Source organism: Anneissia japonica, unplaced genomic scaffold (assembly GCF_011630105.1).
Source record: "Anneissia japonica isolate Jap-2015-1 unplaced genomic scaffold, ASM1163010v1 scaffold2617_len527014_cov191, whole genome shotgun sequence".
NCBI classification, from domain to species: Eukaryota; Metazoa; Echinodermata; class Crinoidea; order Comatulida; family Comatulidae; genus Anneissia; species Anneissia japonica.
The window spans coordinates 378,085-398,421 of NW_022714155.1; the positions used below are offsets into that span (position 1 = coordinate 378,085).

The 20,337-nt window shown below is 34.2% G+C and overlaps 1 protein-coding gene across 3 annotated transcripts in view; it reads left to right on the forward strand.

The window, feature by feature from the left end:
- The window catches only part of LOC117108885 (protein strawberry notch-like), a 33,098-nt gene that overhangs the window by 2,420 nt on the left and 10,341 nt on the right, over positions 1-20,337 (forward strand). The window contains exons 1-4 of one of the 3 annotated variants that reach the window (XM_033251056.1): positions 3,504-3,724; positions 7,081-7,302; positions 12,256-12,415; positions 16,002-16,211. In XM_033251056.1, the coding sequence (XP_033106947.1) occupies positions 7,081-7,302; positions 12,256-12,415; positions 16,002-16,211 (592 nt within the window). In that variant the 5' untranslated portion in view covers positions 3,504-3,724. Of the gene's footprint in view, positions 1-3,503; positions 3,725-3,824; positions 3,941-7,080; positions 7,303-12,255; positions 12,416-16,001; positions 16,212-20,337 lie in introns of those variants that run through there. The other 2 variants (XM_033251057.1, XM_033251055.1) reach the window with 2 other exon arrangements.

Genomic DNA, 20,337 nt, shown 5'->3' on the forward strand with positions numbered 1-20,337 from the left:
TTTCGAAGTGAAGGTTGAACCTGGTTCAACTTTTTCCGATTGCGTTGCAGACGCAGACGAATCAGTGCATTGCTAGCTGCCCTGCGCAATCGGGAAGGCACCCCGATTCGTCTGTGAACTAACAAATGTCACGACTGTCGCCGATAGGGTGAGCGATTCTATGGAAACCGAGCTAAAACTCTAGATCTGCGCCTGAGAGGTCCCTATTCTCAAAATTTTCTATTCCCTCAGCCCCAACCATGGTGGGGGCAGTGAGGTGGACCCTCACGCACCCCCTACCGCCAAATCCAACATCCTCCCCAGCAACAAGGTCCAAGCCATACTATGGTGAAAGCTGGGTGAGGTTCAGTAGGAGGTAATGATAATGATAATAAAATAATTGAAAACATTAAACTAATCCAGTAAATATCCTATCAACAAAATATGTAGGTATTTTCTCGTACCCTCCTGGTTGTGGTGTAAAATATGCAGGGGCGGACGTGCGAGTGGAGCGAAGAGCCACTGGTGGGGTGAAAGGGGGATATACCATTGAAACTCTCTAGCACTTTCGCTAATTTGAGGTTATATTGATCTCAACAACATTTAGCGGAGGGGAGAGGGGGAGGGGGAACTTAAATTAGATTGTTAAACTACTGACCCGCTACCCCTATCCCACGTGTGATTTAAGTTAACCCCATCTTCCCAACATGGATGGTGAATTCTTAGTACCTTCCGGGAATGCTGGCAACCTGTAAAGCCGCTACCCCTCCCACTCAAAGGGCAGTCACAAGATTTAAAGTTTGTGGGAACTAGAGTTCAAGTCACCTTAGCCTGACCATGGTTGGGGCTAAGGTGGAAATTTTGAAAATGTAGTGCCGCGAATAGCAGTTGGCAACCTGGAAAGGAGCTACATTACCCCTATTCGAACCCAATGCGGGCAGATACAAAATTTAAAGTTAGTTGGAAGTGGACTAGGTACCATACCACCCATGGTTTGAAAGATTAAGGCTCCCCTGCCGGGAAATAGCATAGTCCTATTTGAATGGCCTTCACTTTAGGAGCTTAAATTTTTAAAACGCATCCTTCGAAAAAAAAATTTTTTTTCTCAAATAAACGCACCATTTTGATTTATATTTTTATATTATTATTTTTAAGTTCATTTGATAATTTCTCAGTTTTAGTTATTTTAAAGTTTGTATTAATTTTGTTTAATTGGTATTAAGTGTACAGTATTTAAGTGACTCCCTGTCTTGTTTTCAAGTTGAGCGCTAATGAGTGCTGCCGATTTAAAGGCGTATGTTAAAGTAAATAAATAAAAAGACAATGACGTAAACAAATATAATTGAAGCAACATCATTCTCAAAATAGTCTAAATGTTCTAGCCTACTCCAGTAGAATTACGTTTTTTCTAACCTTAGTTGTGTCAATATCTTTATGATCGTCGTGCAATAACACATTTTGGCGGTAATTATGTGTTGTACAGTACTAGTTCACATTCCCCCGTTGCCACGTTCTAGAAAAAATCAGGTTCAGTTCCATATTATTACTGTATATATGCCCACGAAACTAGCTTAATGTGAAGCGCTTAGAGGCTTTGTTAAGGCATTAAGCGCTATATAAGAACGACATATTATTATTATTATTATTATTATTATTATTATTATTATTATTATTATTATTATTATTATTATTATTATTATTATTATTATGTTCCCTTTAACCCATTAATTTAATCTCAATCCGCCTTTAACAAAATTCAGAAATGTATCTCCGAAATTGAATCATGGATGTCTCACAGTTTTTAAAAACTCAATCCCAACAAAAAACGGAATTCATTATATTTTACTCAAAATTTATTTCTCCAACGCCCCACTTAAACTCAACAGTGTAGAAATTAAATCAGCCGTTATCCGTTATAGTTCTGTTTGGAAATTAGACAATTATTATCTTCGTAATATTCACAAAATTCGATACGCCACTAAGGATTAATTTCACATTGCATTACATTAAGCCATAACCCAGCAAGGCCCCAGGTGCAGACCGATGGGGGTTTGAGGGCGAGGACACCGCCCAAGGTCCGGCGTTTCATGTACTAGATTCTAACACAAACGACTATGGACACTAATGACGGTAGATCAAAACTCCATAAGTTTTAATTTTTTTGTTTTTTTTTGGTTTTTTTTTGTCTTCGAGGTCCGGGCTACAGGACACTGACCCCTCCCCTATCAGCGCTAGTGATTGAGTATACCTAAATACAATAATATATCAATTCAAAAATACAAGACGCCAAGTCAGAAATAAACCAGACTAGAACACTTTAGGAGATAAGTAAGTTTTGCGATTCTTCTTGAATAGAACTAAATTTTCTGAAGGTGGACCTAAACAGAAAATGAAAGTTGACTATATTTTTTACGTTTACTTTTAAGTGAAGAGACTTGCAGATAGTGTTTATCAGTGAACGGAGGAATATAGGTCGTAAGAAACTCTAAAAAACAAACAAAACAAAAAAAAAACAAAAAAAAAAACAATGGTGTTTAAAAAAAGTGCCTCAAATACAAGTAAAATAGTTTAAATGTAAATTTTTAAACAGGAATCCAATGTAAATAAATGATGGGTTTAATGTGTTGTTGACGGGAATATCGCCTTACAACATATTAAGTATTAAATCCACTTTGGTCGAAAAAAAATCCTATCATCTCAAGGCCTACTCCAACCAAAACAGTGAGAAACATAAGAAGCACCTCCGCCCTGTACCGGAATCAGTACCAAGAATACGCAGGCCGTGTTTATGGGCGAAACTGAAGCATACTCTCAATGGAATCGCCCTATTCAGGCACATTATGTTCTTTAGTGGTGCAGAATACCAGTTTCATTATCGATATTATCTATTGGAGTCGAACACCTCCAACAAATTTTAAGCAGCAACTGATGGTTTTCACTTTACTGGACTCTACGACGACAAAAAAGAAACTATACAGATTAAAAATAAACATAGGCCTATACACTGCGGCGGATCCAGGATAGTGGCCTATCTAAAGTCTTTAAATAGGGGTGCTGATGGGGGAGCGAAAGTGAAGCTGTCTCTTATACACATCTAGATGTGTATAAGAGACAGTCTTAGTACCTTCTAGGAGGGGGCCCGGGATTCAACAGAATAATTGTCTTTTTCTCCATTTAAAAAAATACTTTTTGAAAACCCTCCACCCCTTGAATCCGTCCCTGTGCTCATGGTTAATTGGCAGCATAACTTAGATTTGAAGAGAAATTATCCTATTTAATGTAGGTCTTATGCGTTTACCGTACTTTATAATTTCTCTAAAGCTGTTTCTGCCAGGATAGGGAGCTCCCTGCTTGGAATAAATCATGGTGTGTCTACATATACCTGTATATCCTTGTGAGCACAGTACCCTCACACATTCTGAACATTCATACCCACGCGACAGTGACGCACATATAGGGGAATTCCAGGAAAGACTCGCAAACCCAGTGATGACATGAATGTCTCTAGTAGCTTCGCGCACTCCTATGATCGTTGTGTGTGAATGTATTTGTACGCGACACGCGGCGAAGTCTATCGATTGATGGGGGATGTCCCGTTTGTATTCCCTTTTTATGACGAACCAAAATTCACGAACCTACAACTGAATTTTATGTTAAAAAACACGCCAAAATAATAAATAATGATTGTTGGTTAATATAAGTTCGATTTCGTCGACAATAGCGTTTTTCAAAGAAGAGAAAAAAGGTGAGTTTTGAAGGCGTCTTCAGTTCTAATTGCTAGGCTAGGCCCAGCAAGGACGTTCTTAACTTTAGTTCACATCGCAGTGTGTGTGAGTGCGATTAGACATGTATTACAGTAGTGTGGTTGCGTCAGTAAGGCAACTTCCGGTCCATTATGTGCGGCCTAGAATTATAACATTGAGCATCAAACCGCCTATACTAATGGTTCAGATCATCATTAGTGAAGTGGATTATTATTTCTGAATATTTTGTAAATTAAAGTGTAGCTTGAACTGTAGAAGTTTAACACTGCGTCCTTACATACTTCTGTACTGACTCGATCTCAGTAGGCCTAGCCTAGGCCCTCCTAGGCCTATAAAGCCTTAGCTAGGCCTAGCCAGAAAACATTTGATTTGGATGTGCACTGATCACTGAGTTTAAGTACAAGGGCCTAGGTAGTATGAATGTCACTCCAAAAAATTGACAAGGCCATTTGTTCAACGTTTCGCTTTTATTTAAGCATCATCAGGAATGTTGATGTACTGACTTAGAGTCTTACTTAGCCTGTGGTGGTTACAGTACCTCCAGGTAGGCCTAGGCCTCAGGCTCGGTCAGCCCTAAGAAGGAAAGGAGGCTAGGCCCTACTACTAATACTACTACCAGACTTTAGGTTTTTGAAAGGCAAGTCCTAAAACACTAATAAACGCTGAGTATTTTTTAGATATAGCCCAATGGATAGTCGTCATTAGCCTAGCTATGGCTAGCTAATCGGTAGTCTATCCTGTCAGTTTAAATGTTAATATGCTATAACATTGTAAGGGCAAAAAAGTATGTTGTTTTTCCCTATGCAACCAAAATGTTCCAAAAAAATTGGTTCGGGATTTTTTTTTTTTTATTTTGTTCAAGTACAAGTTCAAGAAATACCACTGCCAAAATTAACAATTAGAACATAAAATCTAAAAGAGGAAATCCATTTTATTGCACTAAACTAAACTTGATATATATCAATACATCATGCTTTGCTGTTATTTTCCCCATTTTCAATGTTAACACAATAAATTTTAACGAATTGGTGATGGTTTCTGCCTAAGAAATGCCTGAAACCGTAAACTTTAAAGGCTGATTTCTCAAATACTGTTCTTTAAACAGCTGTATGTTTAAACTCCAATAACTTCATAATGAAATGTTGGATTTAAAGGATTCTTTTACCATTTTATAGCTCTCATTTTACTGTTTAACACTATATTAATAACTAAAAATTGATTTTTGCAACCAGTGACTTGTTTGGCTTGTTTTTAACCACATTTAAGAGTGGAAAAGAGAGAACTAGTGCTGTTCCATAATACTTATGCAAAAGAGTGGACAGATAGTTACATTTGTTCAGATTTGAATTTTTAACAAAGCCCCAGACTGATAGCGAGCGGAAGGTCCAGAGTTCTAATCCTAGCTGGGAAAATTAGTGTATTTTTTAATTAAAAAAAAGATGCCAAGAATTTACTACGAACATGTTTGATTACCAATAAAGTACAGGCATCCCAAAGGAATTGGAATAGTATAATTTTAATATGCATCAATCAAGCAAAACATTATTTTCAAAGCTAACAAAATTTTTAAATATACAGTATTAAGCAAATTTAGCATTTTAATTTTTCATTTTATTTTTTTTTCTAGCCCAGAATGAGCAATATATCTTGTTCGTTGCCACTAGAGGGTTGAAGTAAAGTCTTGTTAGTCTTTCAGAAGAGAAGAATTAACAATTATCCTTTGTGCAAAAATCCTTTAATTGTGCAGGTCAATGAACTTAATATGTACACTTTATTGGAGTGTCTACAGGGTTCACCACCAACCGTGTTAATGTGACTCATTTAGACAGCCCTATTTACTTAAAATCAACGGCAATAAACGTCAATCAGTGTTTAAAACTAAAACTTAAGTCCGTTTTACCTCTGTGTTGAAAATGCCTTTAGCTAGCTACATCGGTATAGATTTATATTTTACCACTTTATGTCATGAAATTAAGGATTTGTTGTTTTGCGAATATGAAGCAGAATAGCCCTTTCAGCTAAACTGGAGAGTGTTTGTCTGTTAAACTGTCCTTGGCAGCCTTTTCCGACCCGTGGTCCATTGTTCAAATCCATCCGCTGCTCTCTTTGTGTTTTAACTGGAGGGTTAAAATGCAAGTTACAATAGCATACCTTCTTTCAGATGATATTGAGCCATTGGTCCTTTGAAATATGGCTCCTAATGCTTAATAATAGTAATGCTTAAATATTTACATAGCGCCAATTCCAAATTATATGATCAAAGGTGCTGCGCATTATTACCCCTGGTCACTGGATAACATACAATTGCAAACCAGCACAAAGTGCATGTAGTGTAAGAGCCCAATCGCACTTAATAGTTACTCTACGTCGGGTTAGGGCTTCCTCAGGGCCACCTTTTTTCAAGTGTACACAATAAATAAATTTTAAGTCTGTTTAAAGTCGACTAAGGCCTCGCAATGCGAGACCTGGGCCGACTCATCTGCATATCTGAATGTAAATAAACAGAACTTGGGTCGCCAAGGTCGTTACGGTAGCGGCCAATTTTGACACATTGTACCATAACATTATTTCATGCAAAAACGAGACGCAAAGGAGGAAGTGTGAACATTCCCAGGTCGACTCTCTTACGACATAAAATATTAACCATGAATGGAACCCAACCCATGGCTGATATATAATTGTGATTCGGCTCTAAAAGAATGTAGCTTACACATACGGTTATGCCAGGTCTTAGTTGTTACTGTATATTGATTATTGAAAAAGAACATAACTATACTGTAGGTGTGTATTCTGTCCAGACATTCCTCCTTAATATTCAAAGCCGTAGACCTATTATTTATCTGTACTTTTGAGATTTAATACCGTATTTATTCAAATAAATGGCCCTGGGCATATGTTGTTGAGAAGGGATTTTAAGTGGGCATTTATTCAAGGGAGACGTTTATATCTTTTGGTTTTTGAAATGGGTACGTAGGCCAATACTCAAACAAACGCCCCTTAATTTGAAAAGTAAATGTGGAACTACACCACATGACTACCATAAAAATGTGTGCATGATCAGGGTGTTTGTTCGAGGGAAGCGTTATTCCAAATGAGGCTCTAGAGGTGGAGTTTTTTTGAGGTTGCATTTATTCAAGCAAGTGTTTATTCAAAGCAGGACGTTTATTCAAATAAATATGTTAACTGTGTTCAGAAGGATTAGTATCTTGTACAGTGTAGGATGTGCTTTATAATACTGTATAAAAAAAAAAAAATTTAAATCACTTTTCAGACAACCTCTAAATTGTTTTGAGGCAATTTTATAACACTCAGTAAATTTTAAACCTTTTTTTTTCAGATGCATAATAATGGCAGCAACCTCCTATTAGCTATGAATCCGGATAAATTTGATTACACAATGACTGGGGGAGTAGGAGGTGGTGCACAAGATGTGGAATTATGGGACGAGCTTACAGCCTTTCTTGCCGATCAACCAGAGTATAGCGAGCTGATGGACATGGGAAGTGCACTGCTGCCCACACTAAGCAATGACATGTTCATGAACAGTACATTAGATCAGGTAGAGAACATAATGTTGTTATTATTAGACATCAGGGGCATACCGTAAAACCTCAAAATGAAGCCCTAGGCTTCACCATTTTATTTGCGAACTATGGATGGGCTTCTTTTCGAGGCTACTTTTGCAAACTAAAGAGCGGACTTTTTTTCAAATTTTTTTTCAAAAATCACCTAAAATACTGTATAAACCAAGCTTGTTTTTAATTTATTTTGTTTTTTGAAATTCATGTACGTACTGTACTCTTTTAAAAAGTAGTCAGTTCTATCTTGAGATGGGCTTTTTTTTAGACTTATTTGCAAACTAAAGAGGGGGCTTCAAATCGAGATGGGCTTCATCTCAAAAAAAGGCCAATTGGGCTTCAATTCGAGGTTTTACGGTAGGCTGGTTGCAGGCCTGTTGGATGGGAGGGAAGGTGGATGGTGATATCTCTAACTGATTGGGTCTCCACAGTGAAGATCCATTTTGTTCCTGTAATCCATTAGTGTTAGAAGGACCCCATTGGAAATAAGTCATTCCTTGACTGTCATCCCTGACTTTGTTTTTTTGTTTTTGGTTTAAATTTTATTGTAATGATGTTATTTTTGGATAATGCTTGATTTTTGTTGTTTTTATGTACCTTCGTTGGATTTTATTGTTTTGATATTTTATGACTGGATTTTATTGTAATTTGATATTTATGTTTTTAAATTTTGTGTGTAGTTGTATAAAGCCGAATAAAATCAATCAATCAAGTCTCAAGAACGTACCAAATTATGTGATCAAACAATAAAAAGTATACAAATTATAAGCAAATTAAACTTGGTGGTATTTAATTTTATTGTTAATAATAATAATATTGATACATATCTTGTATAGCGTAAACATATCAGTGCGCTTTACAAAATTTAAAATATTCAACTAAAAATGGTTTATATCTCATAGTTTCTGACTTCTGAATATATTTACTTTAGGCTATGACTGTAAATAAATACATTGCTTTATACTATAGCGGGGTGGCATTTGTTGGAGGGCCGTAATTTCAAATCGACTTGGACTTCTGGTCTAAAATTGTTCGTGTTATTTTTAAAATGGAACATTTTGGTGGATTTCCAGCAAAATCGACGGAGGGTCGGATGGGAACTTTTCAGAAAATTAGGGGATTTGGCATGGAATGGCCCCATAGTGCAAACAATTCAAAATGTCTTTATTCAATGTCAATAGGTAACAGTACAGTATGCAAGATTCTTGGTCTTAGGTGAAATGAACTTTATTTCTTGAAGGTGACTCTTCCAGCGTGAAATGAACTTTATTTCTTGAAGGTGACTCTTCCAGCAGTGCTACTTATTGAGGTCCTCCTAACAATATAATATAGCAATGACTATCAACAATGCAAATATAAAAAATATAATCTAAGGGAAAAAATCAATAATTGAATCAATAATCTTTCTTCATCCCACATGGGACAATTAATATATAAAAAAAAAACAGGACTAAATACATACTGATAATCAAAAATATATAAAAAATACACAAGAAAACAGTTTATACAAAATTATTACAGTAATAATATATTTTTACTTAATTTATCATATTCCATTGCAAGACATTTAATTATTTTTTTTAATTCAGTTAAAAAAAAACCCAATAAAATAGTGGGAAAACAGAAAACGACAAAAATACAGACTACAGAAGCAATGTAAAAATCCTGTTTTAATATCTTTTAATTTTCCTATTAACATTTATAAGGTATCAGATGGATACAGTATACTGTACATTTAGGGAGGCTAAGTTCTCTAACAAGGGGTCAGATGCCAACCCATTGGCATCTACTGGTAGTAAAACTGGACGATGTTGAGCCATTTTCTGTACAGTGTAAGCTCAGCTATTCTGAGATGTTTTAAAAATATTCTCCAGAAGTATTAACATAAGAAGAGTTTTTCTATTCTCCTTTTTTGGTCCAGCGATATGTGGTGGAAAAGGGATCTTGGCATGTATCCTTGTGGCCCAGGTTTTGGTTGATTTCTTGTAGCATTTATCATTTTTTTATGTAATTTTTTTTTAAAATCTCAAATAAACATCAGTTCTCATTATTTTTTTTAATGAGAAAGAGTCCTATACAGGCATGAGCGAACCCACTTGCCCAAGTGCTTTTTATGGTCGGACAACAAGAATTTTAGGGACCACTTGTTCGTGGACAAGCACTTTTAAAATCTATAGGCTACTTCACCATGTAATGCGTAATGCTTTCACAGTATTTATAAAAAGTCTGACTCTTGACAATGCGCAGCATATTTTAGTAACAAATTGTCGGCGCACAAAGAGAAATCAAACAGAAAACCGACTATGCCATGGTTACACACAGCACAGTGTTCATCAAGTTAGAGTCACCAACAATCCTGCGATTTATTGTTGGCTTAAAAGAAAAAATATAGGCCTACTCAATATAAAATTTGTTATTTTCTGCAGTAAAGATTGAAAATTAATTCTTAAATCGTTAATTTTAGCCAGATCTGTTTACACATTAGACCTACAGCAGACCTACATATTTTCCCACGATATCGTACCTGTAATCCATCAGCCGCCTGGGCCTGCTGCACGTAGTCTGTTTACAATATAAATTCACACTGGTGTAGTCTATAAATACCAGACATATACCAGGATTTTGGCCGCACAGCCATTAGTTGATAAGTTGAGTTGGACAACATGAAATGTCTGGACTTCATGACTAGTAATTACTTTTGAGGAGATTCTCTAGAAGGGATTCGTCCTCGGCCCATGCTCAGAGTTGGGCCCTATATAGGCCTACAGTGCTTGTCTTTCGTTGAGAGGTAAGCAATTTTATTTATTTTGCAATAAATGAAATGAGGATGTGTCAGGCTGTAAAATATTCCCTGCAAAAAATATTAGGCCCAGAAATCCGTCGCAGCATTTTGAAAATATGTGCCGATTTCCACAGATATTTTGCAGAAAACTGAGTGCTTGATAGTAGGAACACAAGTATTTACGATTCTGTGCATCTCTTTCTAGAGGTTTTCCCGTGCAATTTGAATTAGTTTTTTTTTAATCCTCCGCAAAAAAAAAATAAATAAAATACATTTGAAGTTAGTATTAGAATTGATTAAGATCTGTAAACGGGTACAAACATACGGTATGGCCACCACCCTCGCCCCCCCCCCCCAAAAAAAAATAACGTCATAAAACACAGTCCTAGCGTGTGGCTGAGAACTCTTGTATCGTGGGAATCAACAATGCCTGAGAAATTTTTACTTAAAGTTGTCGTTTTAAATTCTTGCAAATTAAAATAGAAAGAAAAACATTGTTGCGTGATCAATGCAGTATCTAAAGGCCATAGCAAAAATACTTTACTTTTGTGTTATTTTTTTATGATTATTGCGCAATAATATTGGCACAAGTAAAATTGTCTTCAGGGCAAGTGCATTTTGTTCGGGGACAAGTGAAAAAATATGAAATTCCCTCATGCCTGCTATATATTTTGTTTTATAAGCAGACGTACAGTAGTAAATTCTAAATGAATTTGTAAACATGATCTATTAATTTTGACACTGTATTCCATTTCACTGTTCATGATGTAAGTTGTTCTCATGCATAGAAAATACTGTATAGTACTGTACAACAATAGTGGACCAACTTGAATGAGCTCGTCATGACATAGGGCCTACTTTACATACAGGATATGAAGTAATGAATAACAATAGACAAGGCTCAATAGATAGTCGCAATGGGAATATGGTTCATTGATTTTAACATCAAAATAATGCTGGGATACAAAGTTTGTCAGTTATTTTCTGTTCAGAAAGCAAATAGAGAGGGGAGGGGATTCCCCACAATCTTCCTTAATTAAATACGCTCAGCTCTCCATGACAAGCTCTTCCTAATTATTAGTTTACGCTTACTGTATTGTCATTTTACTGTATATTTTTAGCAATATTACAATTCTATTAGTTTACATCCTTGTTTGTGTATATTATCAAGTCCATGTCCTTGCTATTTCTGACAACCAAAAAATACCAATTTTCCATTCTTATCCACATTTTTTCTTCTTCCTTATTGGCTGAAAAGTACAAGGCATTGATTTTAAACTAAACTCTATTTTAATTGCTAAAATGACTGAGTTAAATAATTATGGTACAGCAGTATTACTTAAAGGCAGCTTCCAAAGGTTGAACCAGCTGCTTAGTGTGTTTTTGGCAAAGCCATATCCATATTGTTTCTATCCACCCATTTACCTTGCAGGTTTGAATACCAACATTGTGCTGATTACCAGTGGCGTATCTAGAAGTCTTGAAATGGGGGTGCTGATTGGGGCGCGAAGGTGAGGTGGGGGGAGGGGGGTTTGATGTTAAGTTGAGGGGCACTAATTCGCAAAATATGGTGATTTTAGGTGATTTTTAACTACTTGACCGTGATTTTTTTTGGGGGGTGGCAAGACTGGGGGCACGGGTAATTTTTGGAGGGACATATGCATCCCCTTCCTCCTCCAGATACGCCACTGCCGATTAAATACTAAATACTTAATACTTTTCAGGGATCCGCTCATTTGTTGGCCTTATGTCCTTAGAGTGGAGATATCCTAGTGATTTTATGGTTCAGTGTTCAAATCCAGAGACAGCAGAGGAATTCCACACCCTAAGCCTTGTAATGAGACTTCCCTGATAAATCATCATGTTATTTCATGGCCCCTGAATATCAGCCGACCTAGGATACACTGGAAGTGTAACCCTCTATAAATATAAATATGGTTTAAAAAAATATAATCAGAGCTGGAAAATGTGGGTAATTGGAGGTATCACACATTTCCTTGGATGCATTTAAAAAAAAAAAAAAATGTTTTTGCTCTACAGACCACTACTGATGATTAAAGTTCATATTATTGTTTTTTTATTTTTTTATTTTAATACACTATGATTAGTGAAAAACATTTTGTATCAATTTAAACAACTTTTTATTAAATAGGAAATCGAACATTTTAATACCATTGAAGAAAAAGTTAAAATGGCAAGTCAAGAGGACTCGGAAACTGTTGACCAAGAGGATGGGGTCGTTGATCAAGAAGATGAAGAGGAGGCCGAAATGAGCCAAGCAGACACATTTTCAAACTACAAACCCAGCAAATGTGAGTATTTAAATTCCATTACATTTTATCAATTTACTTTTGATTTTTAATCTCTAAGTACAAAAAATACCCGTCATTTAAAAATTGACATGAGAACTGCTTTACCCTAATTCAGACAGCCATACACCCAATGTAAATGTATAGTTTTTTGGGAAATTCCATACATATTGTATTATTTCTCTAATTTTTGCTGTTTGCTTTAATTTCTGGAGATTTTTTTTCTAAAACTAATTTTTATAATTGTGTTTTTTAATTATTTTATAAATCCTACTTTTTCATAACCTTAGTCGAAAAATAATTTAATACAAATAATTGACAGTTTGACAATCTTCATATCAAATCCTCATTAATTGTTGTGATCCATCATTACTAGTATAACAATATAGTTTAGCTTGATTATATCAAACACATCAATGATAATCACTATATACTGTAGCCATTTGGTGGAACTTCAACCTTCATCCTTACATGACATTGTGAGCTTCAAATGCAATATAAATATGTCATAGTTGCATCTGCCTTTACATTGGACAATTCCCATTAAACAAACTATAGTGAAACCTATAGGCCAGGTCTATTCTTCTACGTAAGCTGTTAACATTTCTCTAGGCCTCTCATCTATTTTCGTCTTCTCAGGGAAAATTGGTTATTTACCAGTAACTTCAGGCAAATCTGTTTTTTAAAGTATATTTCAAAATATTGAAGTTAAAAAAGGGGGAAATTGTTTTCTGTTTACTAAGGTTTATGTACCGTATTACTTGCGTATAAGACAACCCTTGAGTTTGAGAAGATTTTTGGATGATTTTTGTGTGTCGGGCAAATAAGACCACTTCTTGTTTCATCGTCGGTATTCCTACTTATTTCTGCTTTTTATGGTCAGGATACTGCATCTACTGCAGCTGGCTAAAAATGATGTCAGATGTAGGTCCAATCTTTCAAATAATACCATTTTGTGGGCCTTTAAATGTTCATCGAAATCTTATTTCCCTGCATTTAAAATTGCATTTATTCACACTAACAGTTAGCTTTCAATTCATGTATTACAGATGATCTGCACATGAAAGTAGAACATAATTTTAAAAATAAAAAATTTATGTGTTGTGCGTATAAGACAACCCTGTTTTTTAAAATTATAAATGGCTATTTTAAGCCTCGCGTTTGTGAGAAATATAATGCTATCCAACTTGGAAAAAAAATTTAAACTTATTACATTTAAAAGGGTATAATAAAATCTTTGAATACTGAAATATTCTGCCACCAGTTTACTCAGTGATTAAAGCAAATAAATATTCAATATATCTTGTTACGCTGGTATTAGAGGATACATTATTTTAGTGAGATTTATTGCTGTTGACAAGTTAAGGGCAAATTTGTTCTCTATTTTGTTGACTGATAATGATATTAATTTAACTTTTTATCTACATTATATTAATGTAATCTTATTAGCTGTATTATTGTATAATTCCTTAGAAAACTTAAAATATTATATAGTACTATATACAAACAAAAAGGAACACAAAATCAAGCTATCAAGGAGGTTGGTACAGGTGCAAGACATCTACACCCACTGTAACATGTACAAGAAAACATGACAGTCTATTAATAATTTGATGTACTGTAAATTGCATGCATGCATTCATATGGTACACTGCAAGCCACATTACCTCAACCACAGTCTTGGTTGATTCCAGCAGATTAAACCCTTCCTATCCCATGGGTCAAATTAGCCCCATTTTACTGACAATAATTACCAGAATACACTTGTAATGAAATTAGAACCCAGCACCTGAATACTGGCTATGAATTTATGAATGCTTGTATTCGTATAAGATTAAATTTTGACAGAATAATTTCTTAATTATTACCCCTGTTGAATGCAAAATTTAATTGAATCAAGTATCAAATGTATTTTTTTTTAGTTTGTTGTTTAATGCTATTATTTAATTTAAAGAATAATAATAAAAATTTTTACAACTCTGTGTGTATACGAAACAAAAACATCAATTAAAATCATATATTTTATTTTTATATGGTGATTATAGTATATTATTCTATAATTGTATTATTAATTATAATGACTATGTTCAAAAATATGAATCTTGCTCAGGGGTTTAGCCAGAAAAACTAAATAGGCCGTCCAAAATGGAAGCCATTTTGGGAATCCCCACCGAATATTGGTACAAAAACAACATACCTTCAAGCAATAATAATCAAATGTAAATATGATTTAGCTTTAGTTTAATGTAACATTTGATAGATTTGAAGAATATAAAGAATTTTCTAAAGGTAGATCAGGCCCATTTAGGCTAGGCTGAGCTGATTAGGCCAAGCCTTCCAAGCCGTCACGGTAAAAGTGGCCGTCCTAAACAATTGTAGGCCGTCCAAAAGACGACTGAACGGCCTGCTGGTTAAGCCTATGATCTTGCTGATTTTAATTAGATCATGAGTAATACAGGTAATCACTATCCTATCAGGTGATTTATTATCAGCGAGCTGTCCGGCCGTCTTTGGACGGACAATAATTGTTTATGATGGCCTCTTTTACCGCGACGGCTTGACCTAATCAGCTTGGCCTAGCCTATTGGGCCTGGTCTACCTTTAGCAAATTCTTTATATTCTTCCAATCTACCGAATGTAACATTAAACTAAAAGCTTAAATCATATTTACCTTTGATAAAAACAACCTTTATTTTTTTAATGTACGTTGTTTTCATACCAATACTTAAGATTCGGTTTCTAGACATAATATTGTTGGTGTCCATACTCTCTGGTTATAATTAATTCATGAAATACTGTAAAGAAGATTTGTTGTTAACGTCACAAGTTAAATTTTATTCAAGTTAAATTTTATTAGTCAACAAAATGCAGTAGGTCTACAGTAGGCCTATCTCTCAATCGAAGAAACATTATGTGAGTAACCTTAGTCGTGTGCAATCTATGTCTATAATTTAAATCTTTGTGATAGCTAATTCTACACTATTCCTTTGAAGACAAAATTCCAACATTTTTCCTTGTGTTTGGGAGGGGCACCCATCAACTCAGGGCCACGCCTACTGGCTTCCATTTTGGACGGCCTATTTCATTTTTTCTGGCTTCTGCATTGAAATATTAGAAATTCTGACATTTTTAAAGCAATTAATTTAATTTGCTCAGTTCAAAATGTTTCATATTTCACATCTAACTCGTTGCCCGTAGTGAACAATTATAGAGGGCACACGCTTTTTTATTTGTGCTCCTGATGATAGGTAGTTTAAAATGCATAACGCATTTCATAAAAGCTTTAAAATATTATTTTTAAGGTTTTGAAATATTATTTTAATATACTTAGTGTGTATTGTATAATCATATAAATGTTGAACTATTTTTATAGGGGGTATTTTGCTGAATTTGGCACAAAAATAATAGCCTACTGTAGATTAATAAAGTCTGCAGGTTTGCTGGTTAATAGCATACTTGGACACTAATTGTTAAACCTCAGCCATAGAATCCTATTATTTTTTATATATTTTAGCAATTTTTTAGTTAATTAGATGCAATAAAATGATAAATGTTTTTAACATGAAGTTTTTTGGCTTTGTAACATCAGCTGAAGTTGGCCTAAAGCACCCGGATCTCGTCGTTGAAACCAGTTCGCTAGCGAGTGTACAACCTCCAGATGTGACCTATGAACTCGCCTTGCCCGAGGAAGTCATATCGGAGGGTAAACTGTCGGCTTTGCAGTTGGAGGTAGTCATATATGCTTGTCAACAGCATGAAAGGTTCTTAGCAACTGACGAGAGGGCAGGCTTCCTTATTGGTAGGTTTCTTAAATTAACAATTAACACATTTACTTTCTATAATTTATTCAAGCCTGCATTTTTCTCTTAAATTCTCATTACTTGTTTAAAATGTAATCATTCTGAACTGTACAATTATGTGATGATAACCGATAAGTGTAATACATTGTATATTCAAGCAGTTACTGTACTGTACACTTTTCTTGTCGGAATTTCTAATTAGCTAAAATTGTCATTGTATATACTGTAATTATTCAATCATATGGTTTCATTTATTTTGTTTATCAATCAAAATTTAAGTATGTTTTTCTCATACAAGTATTTATCATTTTAAAATATTTTTTTGTAATTGAACAAAAAAAATTATGTAATGTAGTTGACATCACCAGGATTTGATACTAAGTTTCCTGTTCCATCCGTTGCGCTCTTCTAACAGAGCAGGAAGTTGGAGAAATAAATAGTCTCTTTTATGGACATATCATTTCTTTGTTGTCAGCAGAGTAATGCACAGATTAATTAGATCACATTGCTTTGATTAAATTAATCAAATTTCAATCAACGTATGTAAAGAACCGGAAGAAACCTTGTGCATGTTACATGTACTGTAATCTGGCTTAGGTTTTTCTGAACCAAATCACTCAGAAAAGTGCAAGGTTGATTGTAACCAAATAAATTGCATATTTATTTTCCCAGAATGCAATGGAGAGTGACTTTCACTTTTTAAAATAATTGTTCATAATATCTAAACGAGGATTTCATCCCTGCTTGTTTGTAATGTAGGAAGAAAATTAAACTTTTTTGTAAATTATTCTAAATAAATGTCAAAGTATTTTAAATATTATGTAAAACTATTCACTCTAGAATATATAAATAACCTGAGTATTAACTAATAGACATAAAAAATATAATCCAATATTTCAATTGCTAACTTATTTTAAGTAGTTGTTATATGAATCAGAGACAAATTATACCATTTCTATTCTTTCCAATAGTGCCCTTAAATTCGCTTGTACTGGTAATTTAATTTAAGGAGTTTGATGAAAAAAAAAGTCTGTAAAATACAATTAAATTTAGAAGCTGAAATTTTGATCATTCACAACTAGAAAAGTTGGCAACAGTAAATAAAAAATGTTGATGTAAAAATATAAATGTTAAATACGTATGAAATAGTTCAACTTCTAGTTCGAATTTGTTGACATAGTTTCTATGCATAGTTGAAACCAAAACTAAATTTTAAGATATGGGCAATGGCATATCTACAGGAACACTCCCCAGACACCCATCCCCCCTCTCCCTGCTTCAGTTGTACCCTGGAAATTGTTGAAGCAACAAAATCACCTCATATTATCTTATTTTGCTAGCGTCCCCTCACTTTATCATCAAGCACTCCCACTTACCCTTCTTTCCCCAATTAGCTCCCCTCCCCCATGTCAAGACTTCTAGTTTTTCCCCTTGATACGGGCAAAAGCGAACATAGCGGGATTAACTATATTTTGCCCTTTGTATACTTTTTTATTTATTTTCAGTGATTTTAATTTCTGAATACATAGCTAAATTTAAAAATGAACACATGCACAAACTTGGGTGAACTTTAACCTTTGATAATTAATCTGAACGCACAGTAGTAGTTTTTAAGAGGGGATTTCCCTCCGTGGTACCTATTAAACATGTTGCATTTAAAATTGAAAGCAATTTGATTCTATACATGTTTTTTAAGGTTTTTTTATGTGCGATTAATTGTACCATAATGATTTTATAATTATATTGAATAAATGCAAGATAATTGGCAAATTCTGCGAATTCTAGATAAAAAGATTAGATGATACAGAATTGTTGGAAAGCTATTTTTTTTTTTTCATCATTTATAGATAATGATGGTTATAATTTTAATAACAAATATAGAATATTGTAAATAGGACTACTGTATAATATAGTGGAACTGTATTATAATAATAATGTGCGTAATAAGTTTTAACAGTGATACTAGTAGTTGCATTTAAAATTATTACCGTATTTATTTGCATAAATACCCCGGGGCATTTATTGTTGAGAAGGGTTTTGGAGGGGTAGTTCCTTCGATTGAAGCGTTCATTTTTGTTGGTGTAAAATTGAAATATATGCTCAAATAAACGCTTCTTCATTTCACTGTTAATAAATAGAATAACACATAATTACCGTCAAAATGCTAGATCAAAAAGACTTATTGATCCCAACCAGGTTAGAAAAAATGTACTTCTACTGTGAGGTAGAATATTAATTGAATGTGTGAGAATAATATTGCTTCCAATTAGTTTTGTTTACAGTCCTTTTAAGGAGGTGTTTATTCGAGGAAAAAATTTATTCCAAATTAGGCTCTGGAGGGTGGAAAGGGGGGGGGGGTTATTCAAAGTGGGGAATTATATTCGAATAATACAGCAAGTCATTTTCAACACTCCAACTAATGTAAGTACGAGAACGCTACAAAAATCAACAAGTGTCCAAGAATGTGTAATAATCCAGTGAGTTTAATCCCATTTGATAAATGAGAGTTGTTCACTACACTACATTTGTCTGGTTTTTAATTTTAAAATTGCTTCACAGACTTGTTATTTACTTTTAAATTAGGTTAATGTATTGTAAGGTGTCCCAAACAAAACTACTGTATCCAAAATGTTGAGTTTTATTATAATTACAAATCGATACAGTATGAGTGTGATGGATTTAATCCATTCATGAACCTGAATCATTAACCATTGTTTGCAGTGTGGTTGTTCCATTGCGCAATATTGATAACATTCAAATGCAAAGTCCATGTTCAGTGCTTTTTGGTAGTAATGAAAGCAAAATACTAAATGCATTGCTATAAAACTAGGTACACACTACAGTAATTCTTTGACTGCTCTGATACAACCATGTAATACTGTACTCCTTTGCAAAACCCTATCTTGATTTCGCCTGTGGTTCACATACACATTCTACAAACTCTGTTTCATCTAGTTAACAATGTATGATGTATTCTTACCAACTCGTTCGTTTAACTAAGTCAATTACAGACAGGATGTGGATTATAAAAGTAGGTCATAATACTCTTGACTCGCACGTTATGTCGTTAGTCCTCTATATAGTATTCATACCTAGTTGTGATACTAAATCTCCATTCCTCACAAAAATGCTTGGCCAGTTGAAATTTTCCCAAAATAATTTAGGGGTGCAATTGACCGATAACTTTTTATTACAGATGAACATTGCTGGGGGAATCCTGGGTTATACTTGGTCCAAGTAATAAGTCATGTAAGGCAATCTGTGTTCTTTTCCGCAAGTTGGTATTATATCTTTTATTATATTTAAATTCTACACATCACTTTCCAATATGGCTCTGGAAGAGGAGACTCTTTTTATGTTCATTTTGATTCAAATCCAGCACTGTAATATTGAAAACTCTTCCCTCAAATGTCTTAATTAACCGCAAAGCTCATGATAGTGACTATAGAGTGTAACAGTTGCCTAATTTTCATCCTAGGCATTATATGATAAATACATAAAAACAGGTAACCAAAAACATAATACTTAATCTATAGTTAATCTATCAATACTTTAATTCTATATATTTCTTATTTTTATCATTAATTACTAGTTATTTTTGAAGTGCATAGAAGTTCTAGCATTATGCATTATAAGGACAAGTTATTATATTAATGTTGCTGTGTTGTTGTCATTGTCAGTATTACAAATGAATATATTATGACCCCTCAATTTGGATGGTGACCGAAAAAATGAAATTTATGGTGAGAGAGTATACAGTAATTTCATTATACCTTATACTATTGGTAGATTGTCTCAAGCAGTTTAAATCTAAGTTAAATATTAAACACACTACAGAGAGGTAATTGGTTGAACATTGAAACATGGATGTTTTGTACAGTATTTCTCATTTTGTGTTTTGTATTAAGCATTGAGGTCATGAATGGAGAGGGAAAAAATGGGACGCAAAAACACAATAGGAAGGAAACGACAGAGGCTATATATAGTACTATGCTTGAATGCATTGTCACAGTTACCATACAATATACAAAATTACAAGTCAAATTTGTTTTCCCTAAATGACTATATTTTGATTAAATTTTTTAGGGTTCCCTTATTTTATGACAAAATGGTATATCATGAACA